We start from the raw sequence: 17,766 nt of genomic DNA on the forward strand, positions 1-17,766 counted from the left end.
CTGTCTATGAAATGAGGGTGACCTAGCGTCCAGAAAGGTCGAGACTCTTCGTGATCAAGGTGGGGTCCCGGCCACAGTGGGTAAAGCTTCGTTGATACATGGGGCCCAGGGGGCTGAGCCAACACGGCAGTGCAAGCAGCCCGTGAGCCTACCTGGGGCCCAGGTGAGCTCGCCCATGTGCAGAGGTGCAGGAAGGCAGCAGGGAGCGGTGGCTGCCTATCTGGTGTCAGCGAGACCTGGGTTCAAGAGTTACCACTGTGGTGCTTTGTCTGAATGTCTTACCCACTCTGAGCCTCAGAGTTTCCTCAATGTTAAATGGGGGCTATAATAGTAGCTAGTATTAAGATTGTCGTGGGGATTAAATGAGACTACGTGCACCCTGAGGTTCCATGGCTTGAATTGATAGTCACTAGTATGTGTTGTCATACTAATTTTACAAGGGTCCTGACTATTTTCTAAAGGGCAGGACAGCAGTGTACATGGCATTTTCGTGGCCACTACTCTGGGACTGCTGCTCTTTGAAGAGCCCTGTGGGAGCAGCTGTAGAAAAGCGAGGTCACAACCCAAGGGTGCCCCCAGCTGCAGCTGGGGACTGTGCAGTGGCCCTCAGGACCCTGTCTGTCTGCCTGTCATCAAACAACCCCAACCCACCTCTGTTCCAGGCGGGCTTTCCTGGAGGCAGAGGAGAGGACAGCCTGCCCACTGTCATCTCCCTGCCCTGGGAGGTGTGGACTCAGGGCTTTCAGGATCTGAATCCATACGCTGCTGCCTCTTAGGTGGGCTTGAGTTGGGGTTCCTCGCCAGCCACTCAGCACTCTGTGACAGTCCCCATCCCGGACTTGCATCAGAGCTCTTGACCTTGGAGAGGACTGTAGGGTCAGCACAGGAGGCAGGGGTGGAGGTGGGGGGGGGGTCAGGGTGCCCCTGGCCCCTCCCTGCGTTCACAGATGGCCTGCAGTGCCAGTGGAGAGAGGGGAGGAGGAGAGGAGGTGGCTCGCCAGCTAGGGTGGTGGGTGGGCTCCCCACAGCCCCACAGGTGGCACCTGGACCTTGCTATTCTCAGAAGCCACGTCACTGCCCAGCAGTGTCAGAGGCTGCCATGGGTTGGGGGAAGGGGCAGGCCCAATGCTGAGGAGGCTCTGACCGGGCAGGAGTTGGCAAAAAGCCACCTTCCTCCTTCACTGAAATTTTGCAGGCCTTTCCCGAATGCCCACTAGGCACCAGGTTCAGGGGGTCACAGAGAGGACGGTGTGCAGCCCCACTGCCCGTTCCTCACCCCCAGACTCCCACCAGAGTGGGCAAGCAGGGTCAGCTAGAATAGCGGTACAAGCACAGCGCCACCAGGCTTGGGCAGGGAGGAGATGGCTGTGGTAGGGGCTTTCTGGCCACTGCCCGTCTTCCAAAACCTGCTGGCACAGCCCCATGGTGCCAGGCCACCGTCAGTGATGAGAATTCAGTCCCCTGCTGCAACTGCCGTGTTGTGGGCTCACAGGAAAAACGTGGTCCTTAGGAACAGAGGAACCCCCCAACGTGTGGCTGGGCTTCAGTGCATGTGACGGGCGGTGTGGGGTGCGGGGCACGTCTGTCTGTACCAGTGTGAACAGTGACAACAGTGACAGTGAGCCCTTCCCATGTGCTGTGCTCTGCAGTTCCCAGTGCTCTCGCATCCATCATCGGCAGCCCAGCCTGAGAGGATTCTGGAAAGAGCTGGGCCTGGCCCGGCTGTGCTGTAGATACTGCTGGTGTTTATTAGGGGGAGGGGCACGGGGCCCGATGCGGAGTGTGTGCACGTGTGTGTCCCTGTGACCACGTGTGGTTGGCCAGGGGGACCCGCAGCTACCACCATCAGCCCCCAGCAGGGTGCCCAGAACGTAGCAGGTGCTTAGTCATTGCTTGTTGAATGAATGAATGAATGAATGAATGAATGAATGAATGAATATATGTTTGCGTGTGTGCTGTGGAGGGACTGCCACTAAGGTATAGGTTGATTTAGAAGCAGGATTTTCTGGAAGAAATGTCAAGAAGCTGAAATTCAGGCGTTGGAAATTTCAGGGGGAAAAGTGGCTCCAAATTAATTTAAAAAGATAGTTCTTACAAAATTGGCCATTGCCAACAACTAGGAAAAATACCCAGGGCTTGCAAGTTGGAAGTCGGTTGCCCTGATTGAATACTAAATTAAGATATCTTTACAGAGAACAATTTGGCAACTATTATCAAAGCCTTAAAAACTTCAATGTTATCCCCATAATATCCTGAATAAATAAAAAATAAAGAGAGAGAGAAAGAAATTTAAATGTTGTTCTTTTGTTCCTTCTCCACTCCTACTTGACCAGCCTAAACCACCCCCCCAAAAAAAACTAAATGTTTTGTAGGACCATTTATGTGTATTCAATAGCTATTTATGAAGCTTCGTCTATGTGCTAGTCATGGGGCAAGGTATACAGTGGTGATCAAATCAGACATGGCTTTTGCACTTAGGGAGCTCACTTTGTAGAGGGAAGATGTAATCAAATTACCACATAAACATACAATTATGTGAAAGAAAATGAAGTAAGGCTAATGCTTTCTTCCTTGGGGTCCTAATTGTACTCATACCTGCTAAAGGTCAAACCACAGGATGTCCCCGTAGACTTAGATAAACAACTGAAGTCGGTATCTGCCAGTCTTCGGCATCTCTCAGCTGGGAGTACCCTGATTAACTAACCAATCACAACAGGTTTGCAGCTTAGGATTTCTGCCCAGCCAATGAACTGCCTCTGACCACTTTTTGTGGAAATCCCCTGTAAAAAAACCTCTCTTGCACTTACGGGATACCATTCAGGACTGCCCCGGTTCAGTGCACCCCAATTGCAATTCTTTGTTTCCCAAATAAATGCTGTTGCCTTTGACCTCTGTGTCAATCCTTTCTTTAGTTAACAATTAAAAATTGCAACAAGTAGTTTGAAGGAAAAGGATAGGATGCTATAAGACATGGTAGCAGCAGGATGGGCCCTAATTAGATGGGGTGGTCAGGACAGGCTTGTCTGGGGGAGGGACATTTAAAAGAGGGACAAAGGGAGACCCAAAGGATAAACAGACATGGCCAGATGATAAAGGGAGGGCATGTGTTCACGATGTAGAGAACGGCGTGTGCAAAGGCCCTGGAGCAGAAAAGAGCTTGGTTAGTTTGAGGGGCTGACCCAAGGCCAGCGTGGCTAGAGTGCAGTGAGTGGTGGACAGGGTGGCAGACGAGGCAGAAGGGACCAGATCATCAGGGCCTTTCTTATAAGCCATGTTTCAGAGTTTGGATTTTATCCTAAGTGTGACGGGAAGTCACTGGAAGGTTTTAAGCAGAGGAGTGGGTGGCAGGATCCAATTGGAGTGGAGGCTGCTTTGGAGGAGGCTGAGAGTGGAAGAGAGTAGGTGCATTAGGAGACTTGCGTGGTCCGGGAGGGAGAGGATGATGGCTGTGACCAGGTGGGATCCCAGGGGTGATGTGGGGAGGAAGGTGGCTTTGGGATACAGTAGGTGCGGATTGGATGTGGGTGAGAGGAGCAGTCTCAGTGATGCTGGAGAGCCATGCAGCGGCGGGGAGGGAGGAAGGGGCCACCGAGTGGGACGTTTGGGTGGGTGGTAGTGGACAGGGTGATGACTGGGTTGACCACGGGACTCAGTGCCCGAGCTGAGACGTGGGGCAACAAGGAAGCCAAGGATCTGAGAGGCCAAGGGGTCCACGGCCCATCCACACAGCTGCAGAAACCCCTAGAGATGAGTTATAACAGAAAACAGTTGGAAATAACCAAAATGCCCAACTGTTAGGGGTGGCCAAGTAAATTACGGTGTATCCACCGGGCAGAGTATGTTATAACCACTAACCATGAGGGTTGTACACACCAGGCAGCACGGAAAAGTGTTCTGATGTGCTCACTGTTATGTGGGGGAGAAACTCCCCAACATCAAGAAGGGCTAACTTGTTTGGGATAAAACTTATTTCCTTATTTATTTTTAACGCTTGTTATTGAAGTACAAGGCACTGACAGAACAGAAAAGTAAACCAGCCACGAGTGTCAGCGTTCGCCATGCAGCCAGCGCCAGATCACGAAACAGAACATGAGCAACAGCCCAGAAATGCCCCTGGCGTGTCCCCTGACAACGTTCTACAGCCGGAGCCACTGTCTTCACCACACCTGGTTTCGCCTGAAACCTCAATTTGGAATTTTAAATAATTTACACACCTGTGACATAATAATTTCCTCCCTGTCAACCAAGGGGAATCTGACCAGGGATCTCAGAACTACAAAATAAAACATTTTTAAATGTGGTTACAGTTATGTGTTTTGAAAGAAAAATGGGAACCAGTGGGGTTTCTCGATCTTTTGCAATGAGTGTGTGTTAGTTTTGTGTGAAGGACAGCGCTGCTTTAGACCTCGGCAGACACGGCTGTGCCTTCCACGTGCAGCCTCCGGGGACGGGCTTGCAGCAGGAACTGGGCAAACCCCAAGCCCAGGCTCAGGAAGGAGCCGGCCGTGGCCTTGTTTTTCCTCACTCACGTTGTGTGTCCACCCGAGGAGAATAACGCAGCCCGGGGTGGGTGGGCGGGCCGGACGCTGGTGCCTTCTCCGCTCCTCCATCCCAGCCTCCCCCGGCCCAGCTGCCGGAGCCTCACACCTCTCCCTCCTTCCTTCCCACAGGTAGAAAAACTTGTGAAATATCTGGATCCCAACGACCTGGGGAGAATCAACTTCAAAGACTTTTGCCGAGGAGTGTTCGCCATGAAAGGTGAGACCTGTGGGGCGGGGGTCCTAGTGGCTCTCAGGTCCTTACAGCTGGGGAGGCTCCACAGTGGGCTCCGGCCCGGCCACCCAGGGGGACAGAGGGGAAGGGGCTTGGGCTCCCACAGCTGTCCCATCCTGTTATCTCTGCAGGAAGCCACGGTTCCCCGTGTGTGGGTCAGATCAGGATGAACCTTCTCTAGGGGGTCCCCTGAGTTCCGGGCAGGTGGGACGGGGCAGGAATTACTTCAGTGGAGGTGAGGGGTAAAGGGCAGGGGGAGAAGTCGGGGGCACAGCACACAGAGGCCCCCAGTAAAGGTTTTCCGGATGGACTTGTTTGATTCTTTGGGCCACCGCAGGCTGCACCTGCCAGGTGCCTGTCCCAGGTGCTTTGCGGGTTTTAACTGCTTTGTCCAGTATAACTTGGGGCATTTGCTCAGGAGCCCGGGAGGGAGGCCGCCTGTGTAACCGCGTCTGCAGGAGCTAGAGCCGTCCTCAGGGGGTCCTATCCTGGACATTCGGGGGCTTGCAGGACTTGGGGGGAGCGCTCAGCCCAAGGGAATGGGGTGTGTGGAGTCCCTGTGAGCCAGGCGGGAAGTATTGTCCTATCTCCCTTCCTCCGGGAGTCCTCCTTGAGTGCCTCTGTCCCAGCCTCCCCTCTGCATTTGAGACTCTCTTTTCTGTGTCTTCTATGTTGGGCTAGGCCCAGTGGACGGGTGTCTCGGAAGCAGGGTCCTGTTGCGGCTCCCTCTGCAGTGTCCCTACAGCCTGGTGCTCCGTCCCTGCCTCTTGCAGACTCGGGCCACCTGTTTCTCCTCAGGCCTCCCCACCCCATGCCCGTTGGAAGCAGAGTGGCTGTGCCAGGCTGGGGCTCAACCCTTCACTGTCTGTCCGTCTGTCCGCCTGCAGGGTGCGAGGAGCTGCTGAAGGACGTGCTGTCCGTGGAGAGCGCGGGGTCCCTGCCGTGTGCGCCAGAGATCCCAGACTGTGCGGAGCAGGTAAGGCGAGGGGGGCCTCTGCTCCGCCTGGCCCTCCCTGGTCCTCTTGCCTTTGTTGCACCTTCTTTCAGTATCTGGGAGGACCCAGAACCTCCCTCTGAGGACCCTCTGGCATCAAAGTGAAGAAGTAGTTTTGGCACAGGAGCACCGCAGCCCCCTGGGAAGCCCCAGCAGGGCGTGTATGAGCTGGGGGTCCTCACGGGGGATCTTTACTCCCCTCCAGGGCACCGAGGAGGAACTGAGTCCCGGACGGGGAAAGTGACAGGCTCGAGGTCAGGCAGGCAGGGCTAGAATTCTCTTCCTTTTCCTCTGCACCATAACGCTCTGAGCCGACAGGTCCCTGTGTGTTTTTTTCCAAACAACAACTGATTCTCCAATTCTCTGAGATGAACCAGGTGTCCCGCAATTCAGTTCAACCCGACACTAACTTCCCAGAGTTAGCACAGACCCTGGGAGTCAAAGATCAGCCCCATAAGACTGCCCCCACTTCAGATGCCAGCCCCACTTCTGCCTGGCCAGCTGCAAATTCAGGGGTTTCCACCACTGGGGGGTTCAGTAATTCACTAGAACAGCTCAGGAAAACATTATGCTTGATAGTTATCAGTTCATTATAAGGGATATAACTCAGGAATAGCCACAGAGATGCACCAGACAAAGTACGGGGTTGGGGGTTAGTGCGGAGCTTCCGCGCCCTCTCTGGGGACACAACCTTCCCAGCACATCGTGTGTCCGCCATCCCCAAAGCTCTCTGCAGCTCGTCACTCACGTGCTGTTGTAACCCAGTGTCCAGCCCCTCTCTTTTCCCTGCCAGTGGGGGGAGGTGGGGCTGAAAGTTCCCACCTCTAATCATGTGTTTGCCTTTCTGGTGACCAGCCCCACCCTGACACTGTCTCCAGCCCCACTGAGTGACCTCATTAGCATAAACAGGGGAGGCTGAGCATAACACAAGGGGCCTGTCATGAATGAAAGCCACTCCTGTCGGGAAATGCCAAGGGTGTTATAAAGGAGCTATGTGTCAGGAAGTAGGGACAAAGACCACAGTCCCCAAAGCCCTGTTTTCATCACCTAATGGTTGTTTGTTATAAAGCTTTGAACTATTTTTTCAAGCACTGCAGCTTCATCATACAAATAGTTTAAGATGTGCATGTTGACAATCTCCAAGGTCCCTGCTGGCTGAGACACTCAGAGCTAAAAGAAGATTGTTTTGGTTTCTCATCCAGGCAGCTTCAAAGCCTCTTCTCCAGCTCTGGTTGGTGCTTCATCTGGACCTCAAAAAATATTAGTATTTTTTTTTCATATATAGCTGAAGGAGGCCCAGGACCCCAGAGGTGACTATGGCCAGTTTTGGGCCTGCTGGGATAAGCCGGGTTGTGGGTCAGGGTTGACTTGCGTGCGCGGGACTGGGAGAGGGAGAGTCCGTGAGGAGGGCCGTGATGCCGAGGGCTGCCAAGAAAAACATGTTAGAGAAGCCACGCTCCAGCCTGGACCAAACCCAGGCACCAGGTGCGGGGCTAGGGCCTCCAAGGTGGGAGTCAGGTGGGTGGATGTCAAGGTGCTGTGCTCAAAACAAGAGCCTTCAGGGTTGAGCAAAGAGAGCCGGGCTCTAGGCATGTGCCGAGGCCAGCAGCGAGGGTCCCAGGCCTGCCTCGATGGGTCAGTGTATGGGGGGCTGATATGTGTTTGGGGCCAACCAATGGGACCAGGATCAGGGCAGAGGACCCCCAGTGTGGGGGACAAACACTGAGTGCCCCAGGAGTTTCTTGGAGTGGGCCCTTCCCGGACAGAGTGTGAGGTGTGCAGAGGGCTCCTCCAGAACCGGGTCCATGCCCCGCCTTGGCCACTGACTGGCCGTGCAACTCTGGGCACATTCCTCTCAACCCTTCTGAGCCTCAGTTTCCTCGGCTGCGAAGCACAGCTGGCCACACCAGGCTAGGGGCTCTGTTATGAAGGTCCAATGAGAAAACAGACCCATAATCCCTGATGACTCCCGGCCTCCTGGTGCTGTGACTTGGAGATTAGTATAAGACAGTGGTGTTGAAGTTAAGGTTTGCATTTTTTGTTTTACCCTTGGATTCTGGTGTTTCAAAATTATGTCAAAATAAAACCCTGCCCCCGAGAGCTGGAGGGCGGAGTGGCGCAGAGGCCCGGGGCTCGCCTGGCAGCGGTGCCCGGGAGCAGGGCCGTGTCTTTGGCTGCCTTTGCAGCCCCAGGCACTGCCATCTGCACTTCTAGAAAAGATAGTGCATGGAGAAAAGGTGAGAAATAGGTGTGAAAGAGTTGGCCTCCAAGAGGGTGCTTTTGTTTGTAAAGCAATGTGGTTTTTCTCCCAAATCTAGAGGTTCTGGGAAAGCAGAAAGGCCTCACCAGCGATGTCAGCAAGCCCGGTGCTTGTCCTCCTTGCCTCTTGGGACTTTGCGATCAGATAGGTGTTTGATGCTTTTGGTTTTAAGCCCTTCCCTGGTGAACTCCTTTCTCCACGTATATCTGTCCCCGACAGACAGCTTGGTCGGCCTGAGCCCAGTCGGGGACACAGCACAGCCTGTCTCGTTGTGCTCATAAGGCAGCTTGGTTGACCTGGGCTCTGTTCCCCCGGGCTCCCCAGTGCTGGGGGGGAGGAAGGGGCATGGGTCAAAGGCCAGCCCGCTGTGGGGAGTGGGATCGCAAATGATGATCCCTTCCGGCTCAGGGCCTCACAGCAGGGGCAAGACCACAGCCCTTCAGGTGGGGATCAGAAGGGACCAGCCTGGGGCAAGTCCTGATCCTGCAGGTCAGGCCCTCAGTGCCCTGCTGTGTCCCAGCTGTCCCCTAGGGGTCAGCCTGAGACCGGGACGCCAGCAGGCACCTGGATCACTACTTGGGCCTCTGCAATGCTCCCAAGGAACACAAATCTGGGGAGTGATTTGGGGTGGCACAGGGGTGACACACCAGGAGATGGCAGGAACTCGACCCCTCCTCGTGCATGCGTGGAGCTTCCTGGGGACTGGTGCCCTCTGTCACTGCCTAACCTCACCCCCCAGGGTGGCTCCGTGTTCTGCCAATTACTTATTCATATTCTTTACCCATTTTCAATCCAGTTGTTTGTTGTCTTTTCTTTATTAACTTATAGGAGATCTCTATATATTGTGATTCTCAGTCTTTATGCATTTTGCTTATAATTTAATCTTGGTTTTGGTGTCTTTTATTGTACAGAAGGTTAAAATTCTTCCATCCAAGTACTAACCATGCCCGACCCTGCTTAGCTTCCGAGATCAGTCCAGCTCGGACGCATTCAGGGTGGTGTGACTGTAGACCAGAAGGTTAAAATTCTGATGTCATCATTTATGAATTCTTTTACACCATTTACATTTTGGGTCTTATTCTGTGCCTTTTCTATCTCAAGGCTATGAACATTTTCTCCCATGTATATTTCAGATACTTTTGGGGGGGGGAAGTATTTATGTTTAGCTCTTTGATCCACCTGGAGCTTATTTTTGGTTTGGGTGGGAGTAGCAATCTGGACTGTGATCTTTCTGATGTCGCCAGTGCTTTGAGTTCCAGTTGTCCAACAGTCCTCCCTTCTCCAACTTCACCTCTGTCAGATGCTGGCTCGCCTCATAAATATGGGTCTCTTTCTGTACTCTGGTCTGTCATATTGATCTATTTGTCTACCTATTTTTAAGCCAAAACCATGGTTTCATTCTGGCTTTGTATTAATAGTTGGATATCTAACAGAGAAAGCCTCCCTCATCATTCTTTGTTTAAAAAAAAAAAATTTTGTTATTCTTACATATTTTCTCTTCCAGAATAGTCTTTTTGTCAAATTCTGTTACAAATCCTGCTAGAGATTGTGTTTAAGATTGAATGTGTGCATCCCCTGGAGGAAATTGATTCTCTACAATATTACATTCTCTCATCCAGGAACATAGAGATCTCTTCATTTATTCTAGTCTTCTTTTATGCCCTCTAGGAAAGTTTTATGATTTTCTTTAAATAGGTTAGGCACATTTCCTTATTAGGGTAGCTGTATTTTAGAGTTCCTATTGCTTTTATGTATAGGATCTTCTTGCTGTGACATTTTCTAATTGGTTATGGCTGATGTATAAAATAGGTTTTGATTTTTGGTGTTGATCTTGTCACGACAACCTTATTAAACTCTCTTTATGTTCTGATAGTTTGTTTACATCCTATTTTCTACCCTGCTTAATTCTATATAACAATGTAACCATATTATTTTTCAGCATAATTTTAAATGGCTACATAATATTTTATCACATGAAGACAACCAAATTTATATACCAATTTCTTATTGTTGGGCATATATATATTTTCTAACCTAATTTCAGGAATTAACAAAAGCAGTGTAACAATTATCCTTGTAGTATGTTCCCACAGCAGCAATCGTTGCTTTAGAATAAATCAGAGATTGGCAAATTACAGTCCCCATGAGCCAACTCTAGCAGCTTGTTTTTGTAAATAAAGTTTTATTGGAACACAGCCACGCCCATTTGTTCGCATCTTGTCTGTGGCTGTTTTCACACTACAGTGGTGAAGTTGAGTAGTTGCCACAGAGGCTGTATGCACTGCAAAGCCTAAAATATCCACTGTCTGTACTTTACAGAAATAAGTATGTTCAACCTCTGGGGTAAATTCCAATTGGAAACTATTTTATTAAGGGATATAAAATATTAGAACTTCTAATACATCTGCCAAATTCCTTTCCAGGAATCCAATCAGAATTGGGTCAGATTCCTACTACCCAGTTGATATTGATGTTGCTGGTTTTAAGTTAGAACCCCTCTTTTGGATTCTAATATTAACTTAAAGTACATTTTTTGGTCATTAAGAGTTGTTTCTTTATGAATTGCCTGTCCACATTCCTCACCCTGGTTTCTATGGCTATGTTTACTGTTACTGATTTTTTTAAGGACTAGAAATATTAACTTTTTGACATACATTACAATTCTTCTTCAGCTTCTCATTTATTTTTATGACAGCAAATTTTTAAATTTTTTATAGCTAATTCATCAATCTTTTCCATTATGGCGTCAGCCTTTGGTGTAATGCTTAGAAAGGATTTCCCACCCAAGCTAGTGTTCTATTTTATTGTTATGGATTCCATTTTACTATTTAAAGTTATAATCCATGGAATCAATTTTGATGTCTAGAATGAGGGAGGGAGCCACGTTTTCCCCTCAGTCCCTCTTACCTTCCCTCCCCCACCTCACCTGGCAGGACCAGCAGCTCCTTGCAGGGTTATGACCAAGCCGCCCCCTCGTGGCAAAGCAATCGGGATTTGCTGGGAACCTGGACTTCAGCCTGAGTTCAGAGTGGCTCTTCTGCTCATATTCAGAAGGAGCTTTGCCAAACCCCCATCTTGCCAGGACAGTTTGTACAACTCTAGCCTGTGCTTCTCTGCAGAATGGCCTGGGAGAGCTTATAGCCTATAGGTCCAAGTCCACCCTCGCTTCCTTTCATCCCTCCCGAGCAAGGATTTCTAAAACCACCTATGACAACGGCATTTTTAAGCTCTAAAAATACGTTTCCTGACAAGCAGCTCTGTGATTCAGCTGTGCTGGTGGCGGTGTGGGCGGGGACGCTCGTAGCTCAGGGAGGAGGCTTATTTCATCTTTTCTATTATATTTGGTCCCAGTATTTTTTCTGTGTTCCAACACACACACTCCCCAATCCAAAAAGAAAAAAATATCCTACTTATTCCAAGCGCTGGAATACAAAGATCTGTAAGAATACAAAGATCCTCGATTTGTGTCTTGGGGAAGTTACTTAATCGTGATGAAGCTAAAGGTGGCTGTGATGGAAGCGGCACAGATGTTGGAGCCTCTTTTGTGTGTCCCCTCACCCTGGCCTGCCCTGGACCGTCTGTCCCCCACCTCCTGCGCCTACCCATCCCTACCTTAGGGAGGCTGGGTGGAGCTGGCCAGCAAGTGCCCACTTCCCAGGACAGCTCCATGGCCACCTCCTGCTTAACCCAACCCCGATGCCCAAGTTCACACACAGCTTTGGAACCTAGACTCTCTGAGTTAGAGCTTGATAAAACTCTAGAGCTGCAGTCCCCAACCCCCAGGCCTCGGCCTAGTACCAGTCCATGGCCTGTTAGGAACCAGGCCTCACATCACTCCCTGAGCTCCCCCCATCCCTTGTGCATGGAAAAATTGTCTTCCATGAAACTTAGGAACTGAGCCACACACAGCAGGAGGTGATCGGCCAGTGAACAACTCATCTGTACTTACAGCCGCTCCCCATGGATAGCATCACCGCCTGAGCTCCGCCTCCCTCTCCCACCCTCCTCCACCCCACCCCACCCCCACCCCTTCCGTGGAAAAATTGTCTTCCACGAAACCAGCCCCTGGTGCTAAAAAGATTGGGGACCGCTGCTTTAGAGAGTGGTTACTTATATCCCATCCCATCTTTTTAAAGCTGCAGTCCTCGCTCAGAATTCTTTCTTTCCATCTCTCCCATCCTCCTTTGAACCAGCTACCTACCTGCTTCCCTCATTATTGAGTTAGGTAAATTTTTGAAATGGGTAACTGTGAGAAGCGCATGGACACAAGTGCAAACACACACACACACACACACACACACACAGTCACACAAGGACAAATGTTAGTGCTCACAAACAGCACAGTCTAAACCAGCGGTTCCCAGCCCTGGCTGTACATTGGAATCACAGGAGCTTTTAAAAACTACTGATGCCCGAGTCCCACTACCCAGAGATTCTAATTTAATTAGTCTAGGGAGGAGTCCAGTCATCTATTTTAAGAGCTCCCCAGGTGATTCTAAGGCACATCCAAGTTTGAAAAATAAATGTCTAAACCAGGAGTTCTCAAACTTTTCTGCATATTAGAGTTACCCGGGAGCTTGTGAGATTCCTGTGCCCAGGCATCCCTCAGCCCAGTACCTCTCGGGGGTGGGCCCCAGGCATCAGCATTTTTTAAGCTCCTCTGGCAATTCCATGAAGCCATGACCCATCCGGTGTTCTGGACTCTGGCCTGTTCACAGCCAACACTTGTTTCCCTGAGGATGGAATGCAGAGTCTGGGGAGAGTCTTATGCCCTAAAAATATCAATGCCTGGCACAGCATGTGGGCTCAACAAACGTTGGCTGTTGCCCTTCTTACGTGGACCCAGAAGAAATCCTCTGGGAAGAGTGGTTGGGGATTGCAGGGCCCTGGCCCGAGATGTCCATCATCCCCCTAGACCCCAGCTGCCTGGACGCTCGGTCACGGGAGGCAGCATTCTTGGTGTCCAGTGAGCCATGACTTTGCTTTTGCAGAGAGAGGCCCCTCAAGAGCCCATGGGGACTTGGTATCAGCCGGGCCAGGGGCACATCACATGTCAGAGCCTAAACTGGAATCTCGCCGGAAACTTCTCAGGGCTCAGGCTCCAGCTACAGAAGGTGCGAGAATGGAGAGTAGGTCACTTTTACTTAACAAGGACCTAAAGGGTTGACTTTTCCTCCAACTTTTTATTTTGAACATTTTCAACTTTGAGAAAAATTGTAAGGACAGAGCAACGGATACCCATATATCCTTTACTTAGATTCACCAACATGTTGCTAAATTTACTTTCTCTTCCCCTTCCCCTGTGTTTGTGTATACGTGCTTTTTTTTTCTTTTGCTGGCTCATTTGAAAGTTAGTGACAGACATTATGACCCTTCATCCTTAAATACTTGACCTAAGAACAAGGACATTCTCCTATATAATCACAATAAAATATCACTTGCAGGAAATTTATACTAACATCGATGTAGCATATTACCTATGGAGTTTTATAAACTCCATATTCACATGTTCCCAATAATATGTCAATAGCTTTTCTTTTTGATCCGGGACCACATAGTACCTTTAGTTGCCATGTCTCTTTAGTCTCTTTTAATCTAGAAGAGTTCCCCAGCCTTTGTTTTTTTTGTTGTTGTTGTTGTTTGTTTTGCACTCCTAATAATGGCATTGACCTTTTTAAAAACTTCAGGCCAGTTGCTCCGAAGAATGTCCTTCAATTTGGGTTTGCCTTTATTGATTTTCCAGTCCTTTGGGGTAGTGCAATTTAAATTTAAATCCAAAATAAAACGAGGTGGGGAGGAGGGAGTGAGGAGGAGAGTTCTACTGTGTGTGTTTCAGCTCCAAAACGCATTTAAAGTGCCTATGGTTGGCGCCCACTTGGCGGGCCTCAGTTTTCCATCTGAAGCATGATCCAGATGCCCCTTCCAGCTCATGTCCATTCTAGCATTTTGGGAAAAACTGATACCTCGTTGTCTGTGTGCTGCAGAGCACCCGCCCCTTGGCATCTGTCCCTCGCTGGGAGGAGGCAGCTGGCCATGGTACTTGCAGGCTCCAGGAACGTGCCACGGGCCACGTGAGCCTCTGTGTGGTACATGGCAAACCCTGGCACCTGGGCAGAGCGTCAGGAGACGTGGGTTCCTGCTCGTGACTGTGGCCACGTCTCCATCCTCTGTGGGCTGAGATGAGGGTGTTAGAGCAGGCATCTTTTTCTCGTGAGAGGGCCAACCTCAGGAGATAACTGTAGAACAGGGCCAGGGCCAAGAACCTTCCAGGCCTTTGGGGGGATTATCTGAGACTGTGAGGAAGAGGTCTAGGCCCCTAGGATGCTGCGGGTGGTGCTTCTCTGGGTACCCAGGTGCCATGCCTGAGGCAGATCCCAGCCGCATGCCAGGGTACCAGGGAGCATCTGCCTGGAGCATCACAGTCCCTGGAAGAATTGGGGGAAGACTGTCTACCACTGAAACAAACACGGACCATATTAACATGTGAAAGATAAGAAGGCAGACTTTTAAAATAGTTTTACTTTAGAGGCTACTCTTTCAAGCCCTGCTTCTACTGTGGACCCATGTCCACCTTCTTCTGCCGTGGGGCCCCTTTACGTAAAGTATTACTATTACTGCTGTTTCCTTCTAATAAAATAAAAACAGTGTCCATTTTAATAACAAGACTGGTCTTGGCTGAAAGGGAGGAAAACATGGGGAAATTCGATGCTGGGTGGCCAGGGCTGGGGGTTGGCTCTGGGCAGGCTCTAGGGGTGACATGATCTCTCCTCCTCTCACCGCTGGCCTCGAGGAGGCTGCATCCAAGGCCCCCTTTGTCTGGGGCTGCCCTGAACCTGCGAGCAGCCCTTTGACCTGATCTTCACCAGGCGCCGCTAATCCTCATCCAGGCTGCTCGGAATCCTGGAGGAGCTTAGGTTTCCGTCAGGCAGGCCGAGTGTGAATTTTGCTGGACCACTTCCTGTGTGTCATTGGGCAAGTAGCTTCACCTCTCTGAGCCTCCTTCATTACTGCGTGTGTGAAACCGGAGTAGTCATGCCTGAGGTTCGCAGTTGTGGTGAAGATGAAATGGGTTATTGTTTCTGAAGGTTCCCGAAGAGAATGGGTCCCCCAATAAGTGGTAGCCATTACTGTCTTCTCGGTACTACTCAGAACCCTGAGGGGGGACCACTGAAACACAGATGACAGAATTTCCTCAACTGCCCGTTCCCAAAGCCACCAACCGGTCTCCACTGCACCTGTGCACTCAGCTTCCCTCCTGGGTTGGTGGGCAGTGTGACCCTGCTCTGATGCCGGCCGTTTTCCCTCAACGCCCCTCATCCTTCAGCCCTGGGTCCCAGCCCCTCTTGCCAACTCAGGGATGTGCCCAGACAGACCGGTCACCTGCAGTGCCAGCACTGCGCCCCCTGCTGGACGGCTTGTGAAGCTGATGTAATAGTCCCCACGGCGGGGGCCCAGCCGTGACCCCACAATCCCCATTTCTCTTCCCTTTACCATGAGTTTCCTGCAGAGACGTGTCTGAACTCCCTCTCTCGCCTCCCTTCCTCTCTGCTACCTCTCCCAGTCAGGTCGCGGCCCCTCTGTTCTGCTGAAACACCTGTCACTGTCACCAGGAACGTCTGACTTTCCGAATGCGAGCATCAGTTCTCCATTCACGTTTTGCTGGAACCCTGGGCAGGACGTGGCACAGGCAGCCTCTCCCTCCTGCCACGGTCCTGCTCTTAGCTCGTGGCTCCCTCCCACCTCTCTGGCTGGGCCTCCTCGGTCACCTGTGCCAGCCACTCCGCCTGTGGCTCCCTGTCAGTGGTGGTGAGTCTCAGGTCTGGTCCTCGGCCCTTCTCTTCGTCACCTGCCTCAGTCCCCTGGGGAGCTTGTTGGTCCCGGGGCTCTAAGGCACCGTTATCCTGAGGGCTCCCCGGGTAGCGTGTCCCACTTTGACTTTGCCTGTGGCTCCAGACTCTTCTGCAGAACCCCCTGCGCCCCTGCATTGCACGTGTTCCCAACTGAACCCTTTGATCCTGCTCCATCCCCTCAGCCCAGGAGTGTGCTCCCAGGCTCCCCCACCTGGTGCTTAGACCAATAATCAGCCTTCATTTCTTTCCCTCCTTCCAACCCATCAGCAAGGCCTGTTGGTTTTGTCTCCAAAATTTGTCCTGAGCCATCCACTTCTCTCCCCCTCAGAGGCTACACCCCAGTCCCGCCAGAGCCTGACACTGTCCCCAAGCCTGATGGTCTTTCTGTGGTCCGTTCTCCGTACAGCGGCCACAATGTTCTTTTAAACTCTACATCCTGTCCCTCTCTGCCTTGCAGAAGACCCTCCAGTGACCTGCCATCTTACTCAGAATCAAACCCTAAACCGCACTCTTTCTGGTGACCCGCCAGCTTTCACTTTCGCCCAAATCTTTGGCCTGATCCAGTCTGGTCCTCCCCACCATTCTCACTGTTCCAGCCTCACTGGCCTTTTTTCTGGTCCTCAGACTCCCGGTCTAGTCTCTGACCCAGGGCCCTGCTTTCCTCTGCCTAGAACCCTCGTGCCTCACGTCTTTGCTTGGCTGCCCTCACATTCCTCTTCAAGTTTCAGCACAAATGTCACCTCCTCTGAGAAGCCTTCCCTGACCACCCTCTCAAGGAACCCCCTCCACATCCTGCCCCCATCATCCTGCTCATTTCCTTCAGTGTACAAAGCACGGTTTGCCACAATCTTTTATAAAAAAAAGTTTTAAATGTTTTATGTTTTATTGGGAATGTAATAGCTGTACATATTTTTGGCATAGATGTGATATTTTGATACCTGTATACAATATGGAATGATCAAGTCAGGATCATCGGGCTATCCAGCACCTCGAACGTTTATCTCTTTGTTGGAAACATTACAATTCTTCTCTACTGCTTATTTTGAAATATGCAATAAATTATTAACTATAATTTCCCTGCTGTGCTGTCGGACACTAGAATTTATTCCTTCTGTCTAACGGTACTTTGTTTGCTGCAGTCATCTCATCTAGGTGTGTCCTGTCTGTCTCCCCCCTCGGTGATCTGCCCTGTGGGTCCAGGACTTGGCCTCTCTCACGGTGGCACCCCAGTGCCTACATAGTGCCTGGCACGGAGGAGCTGTCGGTGCATATTTGTTGCACAAGTGGATGGATGAATGTCGGACGTGAAATGGCGACTCTGCCAGGAAGAGCTGGGCCCCACCTGGGAACCTAGGAGCAACTGGGGGACCAGCTTGCAGGGTGTAAAAGTCACACCTGCCCCAGTGCTCTGGGGGCGTAAGAGCTAAAAGGAGGTGAAGTGGCTGCTCTGAGACGTCCCCGCTGGGCTCTCAAACGTGCATGTGCATGTGAGTCACTTGGGGTCTTCACAGAATGCAGACTCTGGCTCAGGAGGTCTGGGTGGGCCTGAAATGCTGCATTTCTGACCAGCTCGTCCGTGTGGGTGGCGCTGCTGGTCGGGGACCAGGCTGGCAGTGCCGTCCCATCTTTCCCCTTAAATGCCATGGGACGGTGTGGAAAGAGCCTGCAGGGTCCCTTCATTGCCTGCTCTCCCCCTCCTCCCTGCATCCACCAGCAAGTGTTGTTTCTAGCAGTTGCTGTCACCTCCGCATGTGGCGCGGCCCGCTAGGTTTCTGTCTCCACGTTTCTGCTACCGTGACAGACAAGACAGATTCTCTGCCAGGAATTGTGCTCAGTCACTTGCTTCTGTCACTGCTCTGTCTGCGTTCCTCTCATGCAGGCAGACGTCC

At 51.1% G+C, this 17,766-nt stretch overlaps 1 protein-coding gene across 1 annotated transcript in view; it reads left to right on the top strand.

Moving 5' to 3' along the window:
• Positions 1–17,766, top strand: part of RAB11FIP4 (RAB11 family interacting protein 4) — a 106,083-nt gene that overhangs the window by 26,376 nt on the left and 61,941 nt on the right. The window contains exons 2-3 of the mRNA XM_045525426.1: positions 4,671–4,758; positions 5,661–5,749. Coding sequence (XP_045381382.1) covers positions 4,671–4,758; positions 5,661–5,749 — 177 coding nt within the window. The remainder of the gene's footprint in view (positions 1–4,670; positions 4,759–5,660; positions 5,750–17,766) is intronic.

Source organism: Lemur catta, chromosome 15 (assembly GCF_020740605.2).
Source record: "Lemur catta isolate mLemCat1 chromosome 15, mLemCat1.pri, whole genome shotgun sequence".
Taxonomy (NCBI): domain Eukaryota; kingdom Metazoa; phylum Chordata; class Mammalia; order Primates; family Lemuridae; genus Lemur; species Lemur catta.